Here is a 20,614-nt window from a genome sequence, read left to right on the forward strand (position 1 = left end):
ACAATAGTTGAGCCAGCACAATTGACATAATATTTCGCATATGATGTGTATGCCATTCTTACATACACAGTGTACAAAGACCACAAAGTGTGATAGTAGCACTCATACTGTATATATATACTACACAACTCCCTACATGGCAATATTCTTTTGAATATACAATTTGGTGTAAGTCAACACAGGCATCACAAACAAAGCTGGATCGTTATTTTGACATCAATTTAACCATGGCATCATGACTGTAAATTACATGACATATTATGTACTACAGAACTGTCACAACACATCATTAATGTTTTGTTATTGCAGAGTAAAAGTGAAAATAACTCAATAAATACTACAAGAAAAATTGTGAGACATTATAGCAATAAACATCCACAAGCAGCAGCACATTTCACTCAAAGTACCTTTGCTGTCAGACTATAGTGTGTGGAGATGATTTCTGGTGCATTTCACTTCAGGCATCTGTGTGTAGTTCATACTGTCTGTGTCCAGTCTCTGAGTCCTTTAGAGAACGCTTTGGTTGTCGACAACATGGGCGCAGGGAAACTTGATGTGGTGAGTACGGTGTCACTGATATGAAGATAAGGCACTGGAAAAGAGAGTAAAACCAGAAAGCTGCATGTCAGCCAATCAGACACTTGCAGTTGTAAAGTGAAACTACTTCACAGACAAAATAATCCATCAAAGAGGCAAACTCACCAGGCCAGCCCATCTCATTGTTCCAACGTACCAGGCAGTGTGATGTGTTAACGAAAGTTGATGTGGTGGGCATGGGGTCAGTGTCATCAACAGCAGGCGCTGGAAAAGATTAAAAGATTAAAAGCATGAACTGGCATGTAAGTTAGACAAACACTGACAGAGTAAAACTAGAACTACACCAAAGAGGAAGAAATGTCTGAAAAAGGCAAACTCACAAGGTCAGCGCCTGCTCCTCTGGCTATGCAGCATTCAGTGTGATGTGTCACACTCCCAATGTACAGCTGTATGACGGAGGATGCAGTATAGCAGAGCTTCAACAGACAGATGTGTGTTGGCTTGATCATCAGGGAAGCACATGACAGTTGTGCCTTAGTAACCTGAGGTTATACATAGGAGAAGGCAGGTTAAAACATGGAATATAACAATGTAGTAGGGATTTCTGACAATACTTAGTTACCCAATTTATAAGCTCATACACTGCAAACTGGTATGTCTTAACTAGCATGCTCATGTTAAGTGAGAAACTGTCACTCACGTACCTTTGCTTTGCCCACCCAGTCATGGCACATCCACTGTGTCTAGATGAATGTCTCACACACACTGCCCAGCTTTCCCACTTAGATTTTAGGTCATCCACATGTATGACTGTTTAGTGTTACTTCATTTTAGCTGTTTCAAGAAACACACAAAACATACACATTACTCCAAAAATTACATCATATACATAATGCCATAATACAGTCAGTGTACATATGTCCATTTCCTTTTACAGTGTGAAAGTACACTCTACGACACTATACAGAGACATGTCAGTATATGGTCTTACCTTTGCCCATAGATGTCTGTGCCTCTTCACCCTCTCACCATTCTTTTCAATCAAAGCCTTGCTTTGTGAAATTCTGTGTCTTTTCAGCACGTTTTGTGGTACAAGACATTAGTTTGGTAGTGTCTACATCTGATGGTACTTCTTCATCTCCTTACATTTAATTCATTGTAATTATATATTCTACGTTACATAAGCAACTATACATTTACATTTTCCAAGTGTGTGGTGCTTTGTAAAGAGGTTCAGTGCACTGTACTGGCCCACAACACAAAATTTCTATATAGGCAACAATGCATTTAATAAATACTGAATTATATCACAGGACATCTAAAATTGTTTATTTTTTTGTGGAAAATTCATGACATTAACAAGTTTGGCATACTGCTGTTGTGAGGTACTTGACAGAGCACATTACCTCCCTTTTCAAAGACCACATTGCTTGCTCTGTCCTAAACTTCCCCTAGCCCCCACACCAACCCCCAGTGCCATGTGCCCCATCCTAGCCCCCTTATGCCTAGCCCTAGTGACCCTCCCGTAACCTTAGTCCTATGCCTAGTGGTAACCCAAGCAGCCCACCTCAGACTTATCCCCAGCAACAGGCCGCCATGTCCAGCTTTAGTACCCCCTGCCTCAGCCCCAGTGCCAGCTTCCTGAAGCCCAGCCGCAGCCCCCAAAAGCATGGTGCCAGCCCCAGGCCCAGCAGCAGCCCCCTCAAGGTCGACCCCAACCCCCAAAGCCCAACATCAGCCTCAGGCTAAATGCCAAGCCCTGGAACACCAGCTCCACTGCCAACCTCTGAGGCCTAGTTGCAGCCTTCTGAAGGCCAGCCCTAGTCCTAGCCCCCCACAGCCTACCGGCAACCCCAGTGGTAGCAGCTGACGGCCAGCCCCAGGCCTAACCCCCAAAGCTTGGCACCAGGCCAAGCCTCCCTGCCAATCCCCCCTAGTACAGCCATAGCCCCAGTCGCAGTGCCAGCCTCCCGAGGCTGACGCACCCCAGAAAACTATCACTGCAGCAAAAAATTTATGTTTCTTACTCATAATGTCTTTTATACAGTTTCTTACAGATAATGTGGCACTACACATTCATGATGGCTGAAATACATCTACATTGCTGAAATAAAAATTCTATTAGTCAAAATATTTTTCGCATACACATGATCAATCAAAGTGCCTTTCCCAGTGGTTGCTTCTTTGACAAGTTGAGCATACCCATGTTCTTCCATAAAATTAGCAATTGTACTTACTGTCAAATGATTTACTGCATGACAAATTTTTTCATATTTTTTTATACAGTTTCTTATACATGATGTAGCACTATACATTCATGATGGCTGAAATACGTCGGCATTACTGAAACAGAGATGCTGTTAGTCACAATGTCTTTCACATACACATGATCAATCAAAGTGCCTTTCCCAGTGGTTGCTTCTTTCACAAGTTGAGCATACCCATGTTCTTCCATAAAATTAGCAATTGTACTTACTGCCAAATGATTTACTGCATGACAAATTTTTTTTTTGTTTTTTTATACAGTTTCTTACAGATAATGTAGCACTACACATTCATGATGGCTGAAATACGTCGGCATTACTGAAACAGAGATGCTGTTAGTCACAATGTCTTTCACATACACATGATCAATCAAAGTGCCTTTCCCAGTGGTTGCTTCTTTCACAAGTTGAGCATACCCATGTTCTTCCATGAAATTAGCAATTGTACTTACTGCCAGAAGATTTTCATTGAAGTCGCCCATGATGATTTTCCCACCTTCCACACTGTCCAACTGAGTGATCAACTGCATCAGGTTCTTCTGAAAGATTGTTAGATTATACAAGGGTGGTCTGTATAGTACCAAGACTGTTGTTCTTAGTAGGCCCACACTGAACTGCACACACTCAATGTTGACACACTGCACATCAGTCACAGTACAGTTGGTATGTTCTTTATAATACAAACCCACACCACCATGTTGTTGCTTCTTCAGTTCAGCAGAGATAGCATCACTACCATCATATGCCTGATGTCTGGGCTTCCCATGGTATGAAAATCCAGGCAGCTGTACACCTTCTGTGTCTTCCTTTGAATTTAACCATGTCTCTGTCAAGCAGATGATATCAGCTTCCATATACCTTCTGTCTTGCTTTAGGTCATCCAGGTGACATGTAAGTCCTTCAACATTGTGCAGTAAAATCTTACATAATGATGGCACTTCCATGACGGGCTCAATAAATGCAGGCATGCTTTGCATTGCAGTCTCAATGTCTTGTTTTGCATATATAGCAGTCTCCTTAAAGTCTTCTATTATAAGGCCTTCCAGAGAAGTGACACGGCTTAATGCTACATATGCCTGTCCAGCTGCAAATATCTTCTTTAGTGATACAACAGCCTTATCTACTGTCAGACCTTGTACCTTGTGTACTGTACAAGCCCAAGCCAATTTCAATGGAAACTGCCGTCGTGTTCCACCACTGTTTGTCACTCTCTCCTCCTCTGCTTTGATTTGTGTAGCTTTGTCCAACCCTGCTTTTAGGCATGGCTTCTTTCCCCTGAGTGACTTTCCAGCTGCTTCGTTGTCAAATGTGATGTATATCTCTGATGGAAAATCCTCATCAGTATCAAAGCAGATGTCACTAACTGTACCAAATGCACCATTTACCAAGCCGTCTGAAACGTCAATATTTTTCAGAAGTATTACTCGTGCATTGACACCTACATGTAGTGATTCGGGGAGACATGTCTTCTGAACATTAGCATGATGTCCATGTTTCTTTTCCAGTCTGCCAGTTGCAGCAACCCTTTGAAAATCCTGAGCATGAATGATGACATGGTCTGAGCAGATCTTCCGCAGCATATGGTAGTTATGTTGATCAACTTCATCATTGGTTGCATAAATATGAAGACCAGTACTGTCTTGTCCTTCACCTGTCACACGTAGTTTCAGCATAGCAATGTCTTCCTCCAGCATTGCATCACCCCTTTTGCGTTTCCTTAGCCGATTCAGCAACTGTGCAAACTGCATGTCTTTCTGTCTCATAATTTCAGTCAGCTCCACCATAGCGAAATGATTCTGCCATAGATCAACAGCTTTACCCTCAGTATACAAAGCTTTCCCTTTCACAGGACAAAGCTGGTAGAAATCTCCAACAGCAATGATTGAGACATTTCCAAAAGCAGAATAATCTCCAATTTGTTTGATTTGTCTTAATCTGCCATGAATACATGCAAGCAGCTTGTGATCAACCATTGAAATTTCATCTATGATCAATATTTGCAGGTTTCCCAGTTCAGCTCTCAATGAATTTATTTTTTCATCTCCAAGTGGTTCATATGGCAGCTTTGCGTCCGTTGCAATATGGAAACAGGCGTGTATTGTTGCAGCTTTGATGTTGTAAGCACTAACCCCAGTTGGAGCAGTCAGTAACACGTGTGTCTCATCTGGATTTTGTGACAACTGACGCAAGATACGAGCTGCCTCATAATGTATTGCTTTGATCAAGACTGACTTGCCCACACCTCCAGGTCCAGATATGAATACATGAAATGGTTCTGGGTTTTCACCACGTGCCTTCTGTAAACACCAGTTTCGTATTTTGTAAAAAGTCTCAGACTGCTTGTTATTCAGTGAGCGAAGCAAAGCCAGTGCTTCCTGCCTGGACATACCACAAGGATTGTCATGCAACATATAGCGCCTCGGCCTTGGTAACAAATCTGGTATCTCATCACGTTGTTCTCTCATTTCTGGTGTAGTGTTGGATTTGCTAGCAAGACACTCTAGCCGTTCACGTTCAGTTTCCGGACAAATCTCTGCCCAGGCATCTTCCATTACACCATGCTGCTGTAAGTCTTCTTCAGCTTTGTCAATTGCATGTGATTCCTTTTCAAAACTTGACATGTTTGACTGCACAACCAGTTTTACTGAATGCAATTCATCATCAAAGAACTTGACACAACCAGTCTCATAGAATTCCTGGTAACTGCCAAAAGTAGAAGGTTTTAATTGTGCATCGAAATAATGTGGCAGAAAAAGTTGCAAAATGCTGTGGTAATATTTTTCTGGGTCCTTTGTGGGTGAAAAGCGAGCATACCGAACAACGGCTGCCTCTGTGCGTGTCCTTTTCTTCACAAATCCTAATTTTCTGTCCAACTGCACACTTCCAGGGCATGAGCTCTGAGACTTACATAGTATTCTGTACTCAGATGCAAATCTCGCCAGGCACATTACTGCAAACTCTTTTGTTTCTGGTCTGGCTTTATATCTATCAGTGATACTGTTCATCCAAATACCTTGTTCATCCTCATTCTCACACTCAGCTTTCTTCCGTATGATGTTCAATGGAAGGCTCATTTTTACCACATTTTCTCCGGTTGGGATAAACTGCACCTTTCGTGATCCCTCTTTCAACCTCATGTTAGTCAGACGATAAACACTTTCCTGGGCCGAAACTTCACGATTGTGCAGGAAAACAATGCCAAGTTGGCGAAGAGCTTCTTTTGCATCAAGGTTACCTTGCTGGGAGGCCTCTTTCTGAGCATTTGCCAGTAGCAGTCCCATCTCTCTCTCAGCTTTGGAAATGTAGGAAATGATGTACACAATACATGAATATGCATCAACCACAAACTGAATGTCCATGTTTGCATTCCAACAGCGTAAAAGGTCTCTGTTATATTGGTTGACCCACACTTCACATGGTCTCCTCTTAAGAACAATGGTAGTTTTCTTTGTGATTCTTGAGTACGCAGCCTGAAATATGTCCTGACTGATACCAATTGTACTAAATAAGGAATCAACAGAGTCATAGTTGGCCTCAGGGTTTAGTACAGCATCCTTCACTTTTTTCATGATAGCGTCTGCTACTTCTTTTTTCAGGGGCTGTCCGTCTGTCTCACCATCTCCAACTTTGCATGATGACACAAATGTTCTGTTGCTTGGAGGACGTGGGAAATTGAATCTACAAGTTTTCCCTTTTTTCTTGCATGTTTTTGAGTGCCTCTTACTATGTTGCTGTACACTACATACAATTTCATGCATTTCATCGTCACCCTCTGGCATTTCACATGTCACATATTGATCAATGAAAGCTGATACCTCATCTTCATCATCTTTGCCAACCTTAGGCGCATCTTCCACCCAAAACAAACAGTGAGTGTGAGGTGATCCTCGTTGCTGAAATTCTACTCTGTAGAAATAATCAACTATTTTGCCAATGGGTTGTGCTTCTGACATGATGACATCTTTTAGGAAGCAGTGGAATCGATAATCAAACATTCTGGCAGCTGTCACAGGATTGTTTTTCAACAGTGCACACCTTTCTGACCAGTCAAGCTCAGCACTTGATGCATCTATGCCATCTTGTTTGAAGATTGCTGTCATAAGTTCTCTCCAGCGTAAATCAGCAGAAGAAAATGAGCAAAACCATGTGGGAATACCAAGCTGTCTTACCATTGCAAACAGATCTTTCTGAACACTTTGCCAAAAAACAGGGGTGCCTCTGATTGGTCTTAGAAATTTATAACCTTCATCAAAATTGAACATCTTTTGTAGAGACTCCTTATTTGTCAAAGTTTCTGATGTGACAGGACACTTATCCCGTGCATCATAGCCCTTTCTCACAGCAATTGACACATTTGACACAACCTGCTGAAGCTCAGACAAATACTGCCCATAAAATATATAGTCCAAGTTTTTCCCAAAACGTCCATCTGCATTAAGAATTCTTGTATTTAAATACCTACACAGTGTCAGTTTTCCCTTCCTTCTGTCATGAAAAGTGCCTGTTCCTTTTGGGAAAAGGACTGGAAAACATTTAGCTTCATTTGACTCATCAGTTAGAAGCCTCACTGGGTTGTTTCCTTCTGCAGGTGCCATAGACATGATTCCATCAAAGTGTTGATCCAACACCTCTTGTGCTATGTCGACAGGTTGAAGACACGTATCCATGTGCATGCCATGTTGTTGTCTATCATGCAGAGTTTCATCCATCTCCTCATCCTCCATGTTATTTTCATTACGCTCTTCATCTGCATGTATGTCACTTACATCACCAGGCACTTCAGTTTTCTGCAGGGGATTAATCCAGTCATCATTGAACTGCACATTGCTATAAAATTTGTTATTCTCTGTAAGATACACCAAAGCCTTCTTTATTTTTTCTGGATGCACAAATTCATATTTGTAATGCCCTTTGTAAGTTAACTTCCGCTTCAACTTCACACGGATCATAAGGTCATCATTATTCACTCTTGGTAAAGATTCAGCTACATTCGAAATGCTTGACGGGACACAAGTCACAGGACCATGAACACCATTTTGTCCACCTTTTGGCAAAGACACAATTCTCATAAAAGGAATATGAATACCAATCAGATGTTGTTCCAGAGTATTTAGACACTGCAACTCAGGAGGAACTGGGTCTAGAGCTAGACAGTTTCCAACGCTCTCTGCTGGCATTTTCCCATCAAGAATCTTTCTATGACATGTGTGACAAATCCATAATGAACCTGTAGGGCCCAACAGACTGCTACAATCATCAGAACAAGTATCTATACATTTGTGTAAGTATGTGTCAGTTATGCACTGCATTGCCAGTAATGCAACTCCTTGTGATTTTTTTAGGTATTCATCTTTTCTGCATATCACAACTTGGTATTTAAACAACATTCGATGACAAACTGAGCAAATGTATACAGGGCCTGTATTTATTTTCTCTCCAAATTGTTCGATCACATACGCAATATCTGTTCTTTTATCCTTCTGCTTAGTTCGTTTCTCAACATTTCTCTTTTTTACTGCAGTAGCAAAATCGCTGTTTGTTTTGTATTTATCAACACTTAACTGCTTCGCACGTTGCTGGTGTTCAATGTCTGTGGCATATTTACTTACACTTGACTGCTTCGCACGTTGCTGGTGTTCAATGTCTGTGGCATATTTACTTACACTTGACTGCTTCGCACGTTGCTGGTGTTCAATGTCTGTGGCATATTTACTTACACTTGACTGCTTCACACGTTGCTGGTGTTCAACATTTGTGGCATATTTCCTAACACTTGACTGCTTCACACATTGCTGGTGTTCAACATTTGTGGCATATTTCCTAACACTCGACTGCTTCACACGTTGCTGGTGTTCAACGTCTGTCGCATACTTGCTCACACTCAACTGCTTTACACGTTGCTGGTGTCTATCATCTGTTGCATATTTGCTCACACTTGACTGCTGTACATATTTGCGGTGCCCCATATCTGTTGCATACTTACTTATACTTGACTGTTTAACATGTTCTCTGTACACTTCATCCTCACGGTAGCGCTTTATGCTTCTCTCAAGTTGTTCCTCCTTGTACACCATACTTACTTCATACCGTCTTTTTTCTCGTTCAAGTTTTCGTCGACTTGATGCCATTTCAGATGGTGTGTTATCGATTTCAGAGCATTGTGTTGCACAACCCTCAGTGTCATGCCCTTTCACACAAATTACAACCTCATAATGTGACTCATTACAATGTTTCAGGTATATACCTCTCTGATCAGAACCAATACATGTGGAGTACTTCAACCATTTGTTGTCAGAGTATGTGAAAATATCCACACCAAGCAGATCAGCGGCAGCTTGAATCTCTACCTCAGATGCCCAAGTACCAACATATTTCATCCGTGATGCAGTGACATACTCAGTGACAGAAGAGTGACCATCTCTAAGACAAGCAACATACCTGGATTCATTTCTTAGTATGTGAGCAACAATAGCACACCTAATTTTCCTGTGTTCTTTCTCATTTCCAGTAATAGCAAAAGCCAGAGATCTGAAAAAGCAGTTGCCATCACCAGTGATTGGCACCATTCTGCAAGGATCACCCATTGGAAACTCTGCATCCATGTTTACATGGCCATGATCAATGTACACCACACCAAGCTTACAGGAAAGCCTTCTTTGCTGCTGGATTGTCAAAGGACTGAACAGAAACTGCTCACTGCGTAGCTCACTGATAAAAACTACATCACCTTCATTGTTCACACGGACATCAACCTCAGGGTCTGTACCATGTGTCACATTTGGCCTTACCACACCATATTGGCTGTCTGACATTCTGGCAAACTGCTGGACTCTGGTCACTGAGGAGTTGTCGTCTGGATGGTCTGATATGTTGGTACGCTGGTTGACACTGGTGACTGAGGACTTACCGTCTGGATGGCCTGACATGCTGGTAAGCTGGTTGACGCTGGTGGCTGGGCAGTTGCCATCTGGATGCTGGTGCAGGATGCTTCGACTAGTCACACTCACAGCTGTAATCTCAAACTGTTCCCCTGTTGCATCTAAAGATAGTCCTAGGGTATCCACATGGTCTAGCAAAGAATCTATGGTAGAGTGGCACACCAATATACTTCTGCCTGATGCGTCGCTTGCTCCATCTCCTCGTCGGGAATGGGAGTCGATCACCACATACCATGACCCTTGCTTAATGATGGCACATGTATTTACTTTAAGAGTAAAAAGACACGCATCATACTGTGAGAATACTCTTCTTACCGCTGCATCAGCTGACATGAAAATGTCACCCATATCTCCATATTCACTGACACCAAACAAGCCAACAAACATGTCATCATGGTAGTTTATTTCATATTTATCACCATTCAATGTGTACTCTGTTGGTAGATCTCTAACTAACAGATACCCAGAAGCATCTCCAATTCTCCTAGCATCTCTGATGGTAGTGTAGAGGTCATCTCCTTTCAGCAGCACTTGATCAATGTCTGTGACTGACCAGGTTAAAACATTCTTTACCTTACACGTTACTATAGCAATCAAACTATTAGCAACACATTGCTTGTTACTGTTGACTCCAAATCGTGGGTGTCCTTGATGGAATGAGCCTCTCACTGCACGTGCCTGAGGAAAATGAGGAGATACACAGATAGTTACAGGGTTCACATGCTGTTGTTGATCCACGGTTGGGTAATAGTTTGGCACTGCCAGGGTATTTCTCAGTTCAAGTTCACTTTCAAGTTCTGTTTCAAGTTCTGTTTCAAGTTTTGTTTCAAGTTTTGTTTCAAGTTCGCATGCTGGTTCACATTCTGGTTCACTTTTGGGGTCAGTCCACTTTGCAGCCTTTCTTTTATGAGGGGGCTGCAGTACCTCGTCCGTCCTTGCCTTATCTTTATCAAGAAAAGGCATACAGAACTCGTCGACGGTCCTACAAATGGCACCCAGGGCGGGAACCCGGTGGTCATGGCTCGTCGGAAAAGTCACAGTCATCGCCGTTTTGGTATTCCGAGAGGGGGGGAACGGGTTAACCCCGTCATCAGTCATAGCCATGACGGACACAGGCCGCTGCTGTGCGGCCTGCTCAGGTTGTTGGTCGTGGCTCGTCAGGAAAGTCACAGTCATCGCCGTTTTGGTATTCCGAGAGGGGGGAAACGGGTTAACCCCGTCATCAGTCATAGCCACGACATGGACGGCAGCAGCAGCGGGGTCAGTCCGTTGGTTGTGGCTCGTCCGATTAGTCACAGTCATCGCCGTTTTGGTATTCCGAGAGGGGGGAAACGGGTTAACCCCGTCATCAGTCATAGCCACATCAAAACTATCAGGAGCTCGCTGCCGGTCCAACAGCCTCTTCTTCGCTGCTGCGGAACGCCGGGAAGCCTTTGTGCGAGGCATCTGCAGATGAACGGGGGGGGGGGGGGAGAAGCACACCTGCTTGCAACTGTACTTTGCACTGATGTTGTCACAAAGCCATCAAATGTGTATACATAGTGCACATCAATCAGGAGCAGTTCCACTAACAGCTTTCTCACCACTTACAGTAAGTCAGTGATGCAGCTGACTCAGCAACTGTCTGGAAGTTACACAACCTACAAACTGAATTTTAACCATTACACTCATTATCCTAAAATAAATATGCCTCATGACTTATGTTTTTTTTTTAATCAGACAAAACACTTACCTGTCACATCTGCATTACACACAAAAGTTTCACCTCAACACTAACTGACCCACGTTTGTGATATGTACACTGTGTGCAGAATTAGGCATGTACTTTATTTGTATCTTGTCGACCAATGTTTTCAGTCCAGATGAACCTAAAACAGAATGTTTAAAAATGGCAAAATGTTTGGTTTTTGATCTGAGTACTTTGTTTTGATAACAGGAAAACATACTTTCCTATGCAGAATGAAGCATGTTTATGATTACTGAAATGGGCCAGAAAAGCACCTTGCAGACAGAAGAAAATCAAAATATTAAAGTGCCAGTCGAAATAACCAAACCTGCTAAACATTCAAAACATAATTATTGTACAATTGATTGTTTTGTGGGCAACACACAAAGAGGATGGAAGCAGCATATAGCGAGGCAACAAAATAACTGCCAAAGTTATGTGTTCAATTAAAAAGAAGACTTTAGAATCAAATGCCACCACTTTTAACAACTGCAATCTGAACGCTCTGGAAGCACTTTGTAGTGTGTTACATGAAATCACTAGGATCAGAATTGCTGTAATATAAGCTCTACGCAATAAAGGTATGCAAGCTAAAAAGTCAAGAATGCACACAGACATGTCAAGAATGATTTTATAAAGGTTTTGTGAAAAAAATCAGATGAGGTGAGAGTGACTCTTGTAGCAGATGGATAGGTCCATGGATGGTCATCTTCTTCGAGCACCCACAGGGCAGTGGAGAAGTGATGGTGTGGGCTGCAGTTATCAGTGATGAACTTGTTGGCTCTTTCAGACTTCCAGGTGGTATAAAATTAACTACTGCCAATTTCTAGAGGAAATTTCAGCAGCTTTCAAAAATGTTATGACATGCATGCAGAACACTGCCCCTTCCTATGATATTCATGCACAACAGTGCCTGTCTCCTTGATATGCATGCAAGACAGTGCCCCTTCCCATGCATCAAAGTATTCCATAGATTAGACAAAAAAGGTCACTGACTTATGACCAGGCTGTCATCATCGCCTGACTCAACGCCCATTAAGAGCTACACAGCCCGAGTGAAGTATGAGATTTACCAAGCAAGCAGGACACTTCTCAGATCAGCATCTGGGACACGGTCCTAGCTGACGTGGCTAATATAAGACAGGATCAAAACAAAGACTTCGGTGGTTCAATGGCAAACAGGCTGATGATGGTCATTCAGAATAAAGGTGACGATACAGGACAATAAACTTGGTGACGTTCGTTGTTCCTTATATAGACTTCAGACAATTTCATTATTATTTCTGTTGATAGTTAAGTGAAAAAAATCCACTTAGTTTCTGATTGCTTGATAATTGTGCCCACAGAAGTGCTTTTCTTTTATTTTCCTTTGTGAAACTATAATGTAACATTTTCTCTAAGTACATTTACTTAGAGCAAAAGAAAAACTTCAGAATGTATAATTCTGCCCAACTGTTGGCAAGAAATATCTCCGGAAATATTACTTGCCTAATTCTGCACACAGTGTATGTCAGTGTATGTTGTCTAAGTACACAAAGCATACCGTATATCACTTTCTCCTCAAGGGTGGCAGTCCAGCACAACTCTGCAGAGAAAAGTGACACACAAGTTTCATTTCATAAACATTTGCCAACAGTCACCTTCATTGAAAACACCATGTAAAGTTGATATACCTTTCAATGTTATTCAACTTAAGAAAACCTCAAACACGATTGCTGATAGACATCACCCTAAAAATATTTACTTTTGATTCCTGTGATATCACAGCCCTTCAGTCTACAAAGACAACATGCATCAGTTAATGATTGACAGGTGCATTTGTACATACATTTCATTAGTATATGCAGCTGCATGATAAACTTCCCATAAACGTACAGACAGATTTTGCACTGTACCATTCTTAGTAGTGCAATGGCACAAAGACAATACTACATATATTCTTACCTCTTGCAACGCGAGCAGCAAAATCTAAAACACAAGCCTTGCTATAGCGGAGACCTGGAAGCGGTCACGTACGGCAGACAATCAGAACCGTAAAAACAAGTCCCCCTTTCGGCGAATGTCTACTGAGCGTAAAGAAAATGTCTGCCGCGAAAACAAAATGTCCGCCACAGAAAGGCGTCTTCGCCGCTATGCCGAATTAATGCTTTACCAGCTTATCCTTTTATAAAGTTAGTTGTTTAATCTAAATTAATATTCCACAGACTTAACTCTTAAAGCATATAGCAGCAAACCTTTAACATACAACTAAAAACACCTTCGGCTGACAATCACTTGTTGTAAACAATAACTACTAATCGAATTTTAATAACACAGAAGGATTTCAAACATCGCCAGGCTGTTTCAGAATACTTCGTTTTTGCTTAACTCGATAACATGTGTTATTGTAGGGAGTCCGGGCTAAATGTTAGTAGTTTCGGTTGCAAACCTACAATCGATTTGTACGACAGACACGCGTATTTAATAAATGCTTCCCAGCGATTATTAATTGCTTTTATAAAACCAAGACCGAACTGAGAATACTAAAAAAAAACCTTAGCACATCTTAAACCATCTAAAAACAGAAAACAGCAAATCGTCAACAAACAACAATTTAAACAACAATTAAAAAGATGTGTCGTCAGACAATATTACATATATTCTTACCTCTTGCAACGCTAGCAGCAAAATCAAAAAGACAAGCCTTGCTATGGCGGGGGGAAGCGGTCACGTACGGCAGCCAATCAGAACCCTAAAAACACATCCCCCTGTCGGCGAATGTCTATACTGAGCTTAAACAAAATGTCCGCCTCAGAAAGGCGTCTTCGCCGCTATGCCGAATTAATGCTTAACCAGCTTATCCCTTTATGAAGTTAGTTTAGTCTAAATTAATAAATTCCACAGACTTAGCTCTTAAAGCATATAGCAGCAAACCTTTAACATACAACTAAAAACACCTTCGGCTGACAAAGAGCATATGATAACCCAATTAAAAAAGTAATAAAGTACAAATCCGACACTGACCAAAAAGCAATCATTTGCGTGCCGTTTGCGGTAAATTCCTTGTTGTAAACAATAACTACTAATCGAATTTTAATAACACAGAAGGATTTCAAACATCGCCTGGCTGTTTCAGAATGCTTCGTTTTTGCTTAACCCGATAACATGTCTTATTGTAGGCAGTCCGGGCTAAATGTTAGTAAACGAAAATAAAGTTTATTTATTTAAAACTGAGGTACGCCTATCTAAAATCCAACAACAAGCAATCCAGCGAAAGAGGAAATGCTGCTTTCTGAAACTGACCGCAGCCGTTCGTAAAACTATTTATATTCATGGCTATATTTCACTGTTTGCCCGCTTTTTAGTCTTCACCGAGTAGGCCTATAGTCAATTAAACCGCAGATAATACCTAAGTAATAACAGGCGCTCTAAAACTACTAAAACGTTAAAACTGGACTGCATTATGCGTCTAGTTTCGGTCGCAAACCTACAATCGATTTGTACGACAGACACGCGTATTTAATAAATGCTTCCCAGCGATTATTAATTGCTTTTATAAAACAAAGACCGAACTGAGAATGATACTAAAAAAAACCTTAGCACAACTTAAACCATCTAAAAACAGAAAACAGCAAGTCGTCAACAAACTACAATTAAAAAGATGTGTCGTCAGACAATATTACATAGCCTATATTCTTACCTCTTGCAACGCGACCAGCAAAATCAAAAAGACAAGCCTTGCTATGGCGGGGGAATGTGGTCACGTACGGCAGCCAATCAGAACCGTAAAAACACGTCCCCCTGTCGGCGAATGTCTACTGAGCTTAAACAAGAGAAAGGCGTCTTCGCCTATGCCCAATTAATGCTTAACCAGTTTATCCCTTTATGAAGTTAGTTTAGTCTAAATTAATAAATTCCACAGACTTAGCTCTTAAAGCATATAGCAGCAAACCTTTAACATACAACTAAAAACACCTTCGGCTGACAAAGAGCATATGATAACCCAATTAAAAAAGTAATAAAGTACAACTCCGACACTGACCAAAAAGCAATCATTTGCGTGCCGTTTGCGGTAAATCCCTTGTTGTAAACAATAACTACTAATCGAATTTTAATAACACAGAAGGATTCAAAACATCAAGATTTCAAACATCGCCTGGCTGTTTCAGAATGCTTCGTTTTTGCTTAACCCGATAACATGTCTTATTGTAGGCAGTCCGGGCTAAATGTTAGTAAACGAAAATAAAGTTTATTTATTTAAAACTGAGGTACGCCTATCTAAAACATTAAAACTGGACTGCATTATGCGTTTAGTTTCGGTCGCAAACCTACAATCGATTTGTACGACAGACACGCGTATTTAATAAACGCTTCCCAGCGATTATTAATTGCTTTTGTAAAACCAAGACTGAACTGAGAATGATACTAAAGAAACCTTAGCACAACTTAAACCATCTAAAAACAGAAAACACCAAATCGTAAACAAACTACAGTTAAAAAGATCTGCCGTCAGACAATATTACAAATACACTTACCTCTTGCAACGCCAGCAGCAAAATCTAAAATACAAGCCTTGTATAGCGGACACCTGGAAGCGGTCACGTACAGTACGGCAGCCAATTAGAACCGTAAAAACACGTCCCCCTGTCGGCGAATGTGTGTCAATATGTTGTAATTACATATTCTAAACTACAAACATTTTCTGATATATTAGACTGTGAAACTAACATATTTGGCAAGCTTGTAATAAGTGTAGTCTAACAAAATACAATTAAGCAAATCGCCTGCACTGTTCATTAGCTCAGAAAATGCGGGCTTTGACACAATTTAATGTTATGAAAATGAGCTATACAAATGAACAGTATATTTTCATGAGAGGTCGATTTGGCTACATACAGTATGTATATGCTCTCCTCTCAATAAATAGAACATTTTAAATCATAATGAAGTTCACAAACAAACATTCCCATAGTACGATTTGCCTTTAAACCCAAACAACTTCAAAAACATGAAACATTCACAGTCAATTTGACGTGGTTTTACTTTATAACACATAAAACACAAACCAAAATACAACCGAATTCGCCCTTCTCATGTAATACAAACTGTCATGTCACAAACAAATAGGTCAAACAAGAAGTAATGTACAGTACAATTAGTAGTCCCATACTACTGCCATTTACACAAACTTTATACAAAAAACTTCAAAACTTCACGCTCACAGCAACAGTAATGTACAGTACAAGTAGCCCTATACACCTGCTATTTACACAAACTTTATACAAAAAACTTCAAAACGTCACGCTCACAGCAACAGTAATGTACAGTACAAGTAGTCATATACTACTGCTATTTACACAAACTTTATACAAAAAACATCAAAACTTCACGCTCAGACTGTCAGAGCAACACAACAAACATATTAAACTAAAAACAGATCACGCTAATACAAAACAAACTACTCCGGCGAGTCATCACATCTCTAGCTAGACGAAGGGACTGCGCTATCTGCAATGTCTACAATAGAAGAAACGTTGCATTCGTCGTCAAAAGAGAACTGAAGGCATTCCTCAAAAAGAAGATGCTCTTCAATAGCTTCCTCTTTGTCCATTAATGATGTTATATTCCGTCGTTTTAAATAGTCCACCAGAGTACAGTGTCCGACAGTCAATGTATAATCTGCGCCGTCATCATTTTTCACTTTTAAAGTTCCGCGTAATACTTTTGAAAATGCCCCCGATTTCTGCAGCATCCTGCAGCTCTGGCATCGTGCAAACCTGCTCTGGCTGTCCCAAGTATCCTGCCGGCTTCCACACAGGGCACACTTCAGGCTTGCCTTAATCTCAGCTCCACATATGGAAGCCTTCACCGTCACAACCGATTCCTCTTCTTGTACAGCGTCCGCGTCTCCCACATCCAAATCGCAGATCTTCTCAATCATGCTCTCTACGGTTGTTGTTAGTTCCACTTTCCCTTCAAAAACTCTAGTCGAAAGCTCCGTAAAGACGTAAGATGAGTCAACCTCCACGTCATGGATCAGTCTCTCCCAAACGCAAAGACTCATCTGGGCAGTTCCATCAAAGACTGTGAATCTCTTCACCTCTTTGTCGCTGCCTCTAATGCTTACAGTTTTCTGCAATGACGCTGCCACGACCTTGGCTTTCACCAAAGGCACCTATAGGAATGAACACCAGTCATTACTTTTCTAAACTTCTCATCCAGAAATAGCGAAATTTTACAAAAGGTGTACATTGTCATTGCAAACTTATTCTTAAACGCACCTTCTTGCCTGCCGGCAGAGCTGTGACATCAACCAGTGTCTGCCTAACGGGTGCTGCAGGTTTCCGAAAAGGAAACGTCACCTTCGTTACAGACAGCTCGGTCAACTGGTTCCCCATCACGTCGAAGTCAGACGTGCCTTTAAAACCTACCAAAAAAAAAAAACCCAACAGACATTAATACATACTCAGTAACAACCATGTCCTGGAAAACTGTGCTCTGTAAAGCAATACTTACTCAAAGCCTTTCTGACATGTGTCAGGCGTATTGCCGTGCCATTATCTGAAGCTTGGCTGAACAGCGCACGCTTTCTCGGACTGAAGATGGTCACATCGTGAAATTCTTCACGTCCAGTCTGTAGTACAGCATTAAAAAAACCTCTGTTTTTAGTGGTGAATTTTAATGCTGAGATAGAGTGGATATAGCCACTGACTACGTCTGTGTCCATCCTCATTTTCTTCGCTGGAGTCTCCATGTCGAAAAAGCAATTAGAAAAACATGCAAAACACCCCAATATATATACTGCTGGGACATGCCATTAACCTCCCCTTATTACACGACTCTCTGGAATGCTTGATTCTGATTGGTCAGGTGAGACATTTGCAGGTTTGTTCTTTTCAAATAATAACCGCTCTTTTCAAATAATAACCGCTCCAAAGTAATAACGCATAGCCGCTACTACTTGTATGTTTAAAATGTTAGTCACATCGTACTATATCGTTTCGCCGAAAGATAAAAATGTTAATTTAAAACAAATATGCCAAGAAAATGTTTCAAATTCATATTCATATATTGTCTCGTGTAGAGTTAATGTTGTCTACACTGACTATAATTTATGTTTTTGTATTTGGGTACATATGTTTGTTCCTTATTTTATTTTTCCTTATTTATATAATTCTCTATGTCCGACATGGGGACTGCACCTAATTTAGTTGTACTTGTTACAATGACAATAAAGTTATTCTGATATTCATGTCCAGTTTTTTTCCTTATGTGGCAAGTAGCCGTGTAATAAACTGGATAATGTACAGGCAGCCGGTAATTATCGCGAAATAAGCCCCGACAGTGTGATACAAGAAGCGGAGAGTCTTGTATCATACTGAAGGGGCTTATTTCGCGATAACTACCGGCTGCCTGTACATTATCCCGCTTATTACACGACTCTCTGGAATGCTTGATTCTGATTGGTCAGTTGAGACATTTGCAGGTTCGTTCTTTTCAAATAATAACCGCTCTTTTCAAATAATAACCGCTCCAAAGTAATAATGCATAGCCGCTACTACTTGTATGTTTAAAATGTTAGTCACGTCGTACTATATCGTTTCGCGGAAAGATAAAAATGTTAATTTAAAACAAATATGCCAAGAAAATGTTTCAAATTCATATTCATATATTGTCTCGTGTAGAGTTAATGTTGTCTACACTGACTATAATTTATGTTTTTGTATTTGGGTACATATGTTTGTTCCTTATTTTATTTTTCCTTATTTATATAATTTTCTATGTCCGACATGGGGACTGCACCTAATTTCATTGTACTTGTCACAATGACAATAAAGTTATTCTGATATTCATGTCCAGTTTTTTTCCTTATGTGGCAAGTAGCCGTGTAATAAACTGGATAATGTACAGGCAGCCGGTAGTTATCGCGAAATAAGCCCCGACAGTGTGATCAGGACCCGACGCCAATGTTTCAAATTCATATTCATGTCCAGTTTTTTTCCTTATGTGGCAAGTAGCCGTGTAAGTAAGGGATAATGTACAGGCAGCCGGTAGTTATCGCGAAATAAGCCCCTTCAGTGTGATACAAGACCCTCCGCTTCTTGTATCACACTGAAGGGGCTTATTTCGCGATAATTAGTACAACGTGACTAACATTTTAAACATACAAGTAGTAGCGGCTAGGGGTTATTACTTTGGAGCGGTTATTATTTGAAAAGAGCGGTTATTATTTGAAAAGAACGAACCTGCAAATGTCTCAACTGACCAATCAGAATCAAGCATTCCAGAGAGTCGTGTAATAAGCGGGATAATGTACAGGCAGCCGGTAGTTATCGCGAAATAAGCCCCGACCGTGTGATCAGGACCCGACGCCAATGTTTCAAATTCATATTCATGTCCAGTTTTTTTCCTTATGTGGCAAGTAGCCGTGTAAGTAAGGGATAATGTACAGGCAGCCAGTAATTATCGCGAAATAAGCCCCTTCAGTGTGATACAAGACTCTCCGCTTCTTGTATCACACTGTCGGGGCTTATTTCGCGATAATTACCGGCTGCCTGTACATTATCCAGTTTATTACATGGCTACTTGCCACATAAGGAAAAAAACTGGACATGAATATCAGAATAACTTTATTGTCATTGTAACAAGTACAACTAAATTAGGTGCAGTCCCCATGTCGGACATAGAGAATTATATAAATAAGGAAAAATAAAATAAGGAACAAACATATGTACCCAAATACAAAAACATAAATTATAGTCAGTGTAGACAACATTAACTCTACACGAGACAATATATGAATATGAATTTGAAACATTTTCTTGGCATATTTGTTTTAAATTAACATTTTTATCTTTCGGCGAAACGATATAGTACGACGTGACTAACATTTTAAACATACAAGTAGTAGCGGCTATGCGTTATTACTTTGGAGCGGTTATTATTTGAAAAGAGCGGTTATTATTTGAAAAGAACAAACCTGCAAATGTCTCACCTGACCAATCAGAATCAAGCATTCCAGAGAGTCGTGTAATAAGGGGAGGTTAATGGCATGTCCCAGCAGTATATATATTGGGGTGTTTTGCATGTTTTTCTAATTGCTTTTTCGACATGGAGACTCCAGCGAAGAAAATGAGGATGGACACAGACGTAGTCAGTGGCTATATCCA

The 20,614-nt window shown here is 40.7% G+C and overlaps 1 protein-coding gene and 2 long non-coding RNA genes across 3 annotated transcripts; all 3 read right to left on the minus strand.

Moving 5' to 3' along the window:
- Window positions 1–731: 731 nt before the first annotated feature.
- On the minus strand, window positions 732–2,030 carry LOC140591726 (uncharacterized). The gene is made up of 4 exons (XR_011992037.1): window positions 1,529–2,030; window positions 1,242–1,371; window positions 918–1,079; window positions 732–801 (listed from the first exon to the last, which is right to left on the minus strand). It is a non-coding gene; the product is annotated as an uncharacterized lncRNA (long non-coding RNA).
- An 8,091-nt stretch (window positions 2,031–10,121) lies between these two features.
- On the minus strand, window positions 10,122–13,198 carry LOC140591724 (uncharacterized). The gene is made up of 2 exons (XR_011992035.1): window positions 13,009–13,198; window positions 10,122–11,185 (listed from the first exon to the last, which is right to left on the minus strand). It is a non-coding gene; the product is annotated as an uncharacterized lncRNA (long non-coding RNA).
- A 3,269-nt stretch (window positions 13,199–16,467) lies between these two features.
- Window positions 16,468–18,779, minus strand: LOC140591723 (uncharacterized). Its single transcript, XM_072713197.1, has 3 exons — window positions 17,961–18,779; window positions 17,726–17,871; window positions 16,468–17,619 (listed from the first exon to the last, which is right to left on the minus strand). The coding sequence occupies exons 1-3, from the start codon at window positions 18,196–18,198 to the stop codon at window positions 16,927–16,929; spliced, it is 1,077 nt and encodes a 358-aa protein (XP_072569298.1). The 5' UTR covers window positions 18,199–18,779; the 3' UTR covers window positions 16,468–16,926.
- Window positions 18,780–20,614: the final 1,835 nt, after the last annotated feature.

The sequence above is a fragment of the Paramormyrops kingsleyae genome, chromosome 6 (assembly GCF_048594095.1).
Source record: "Paramormyrops kingsleyae isolate MSU_618 chromosome 6, PKINGS_0.4, whole genome shotgun sequence".
Classification (NCBI taxonomy): Eukaryota; Metazoa; Chordata; class Actinopteri; order Osteoglossiformes; family Mormyridae; genus Paramormyrops; species Paramormyrops kingsleyae.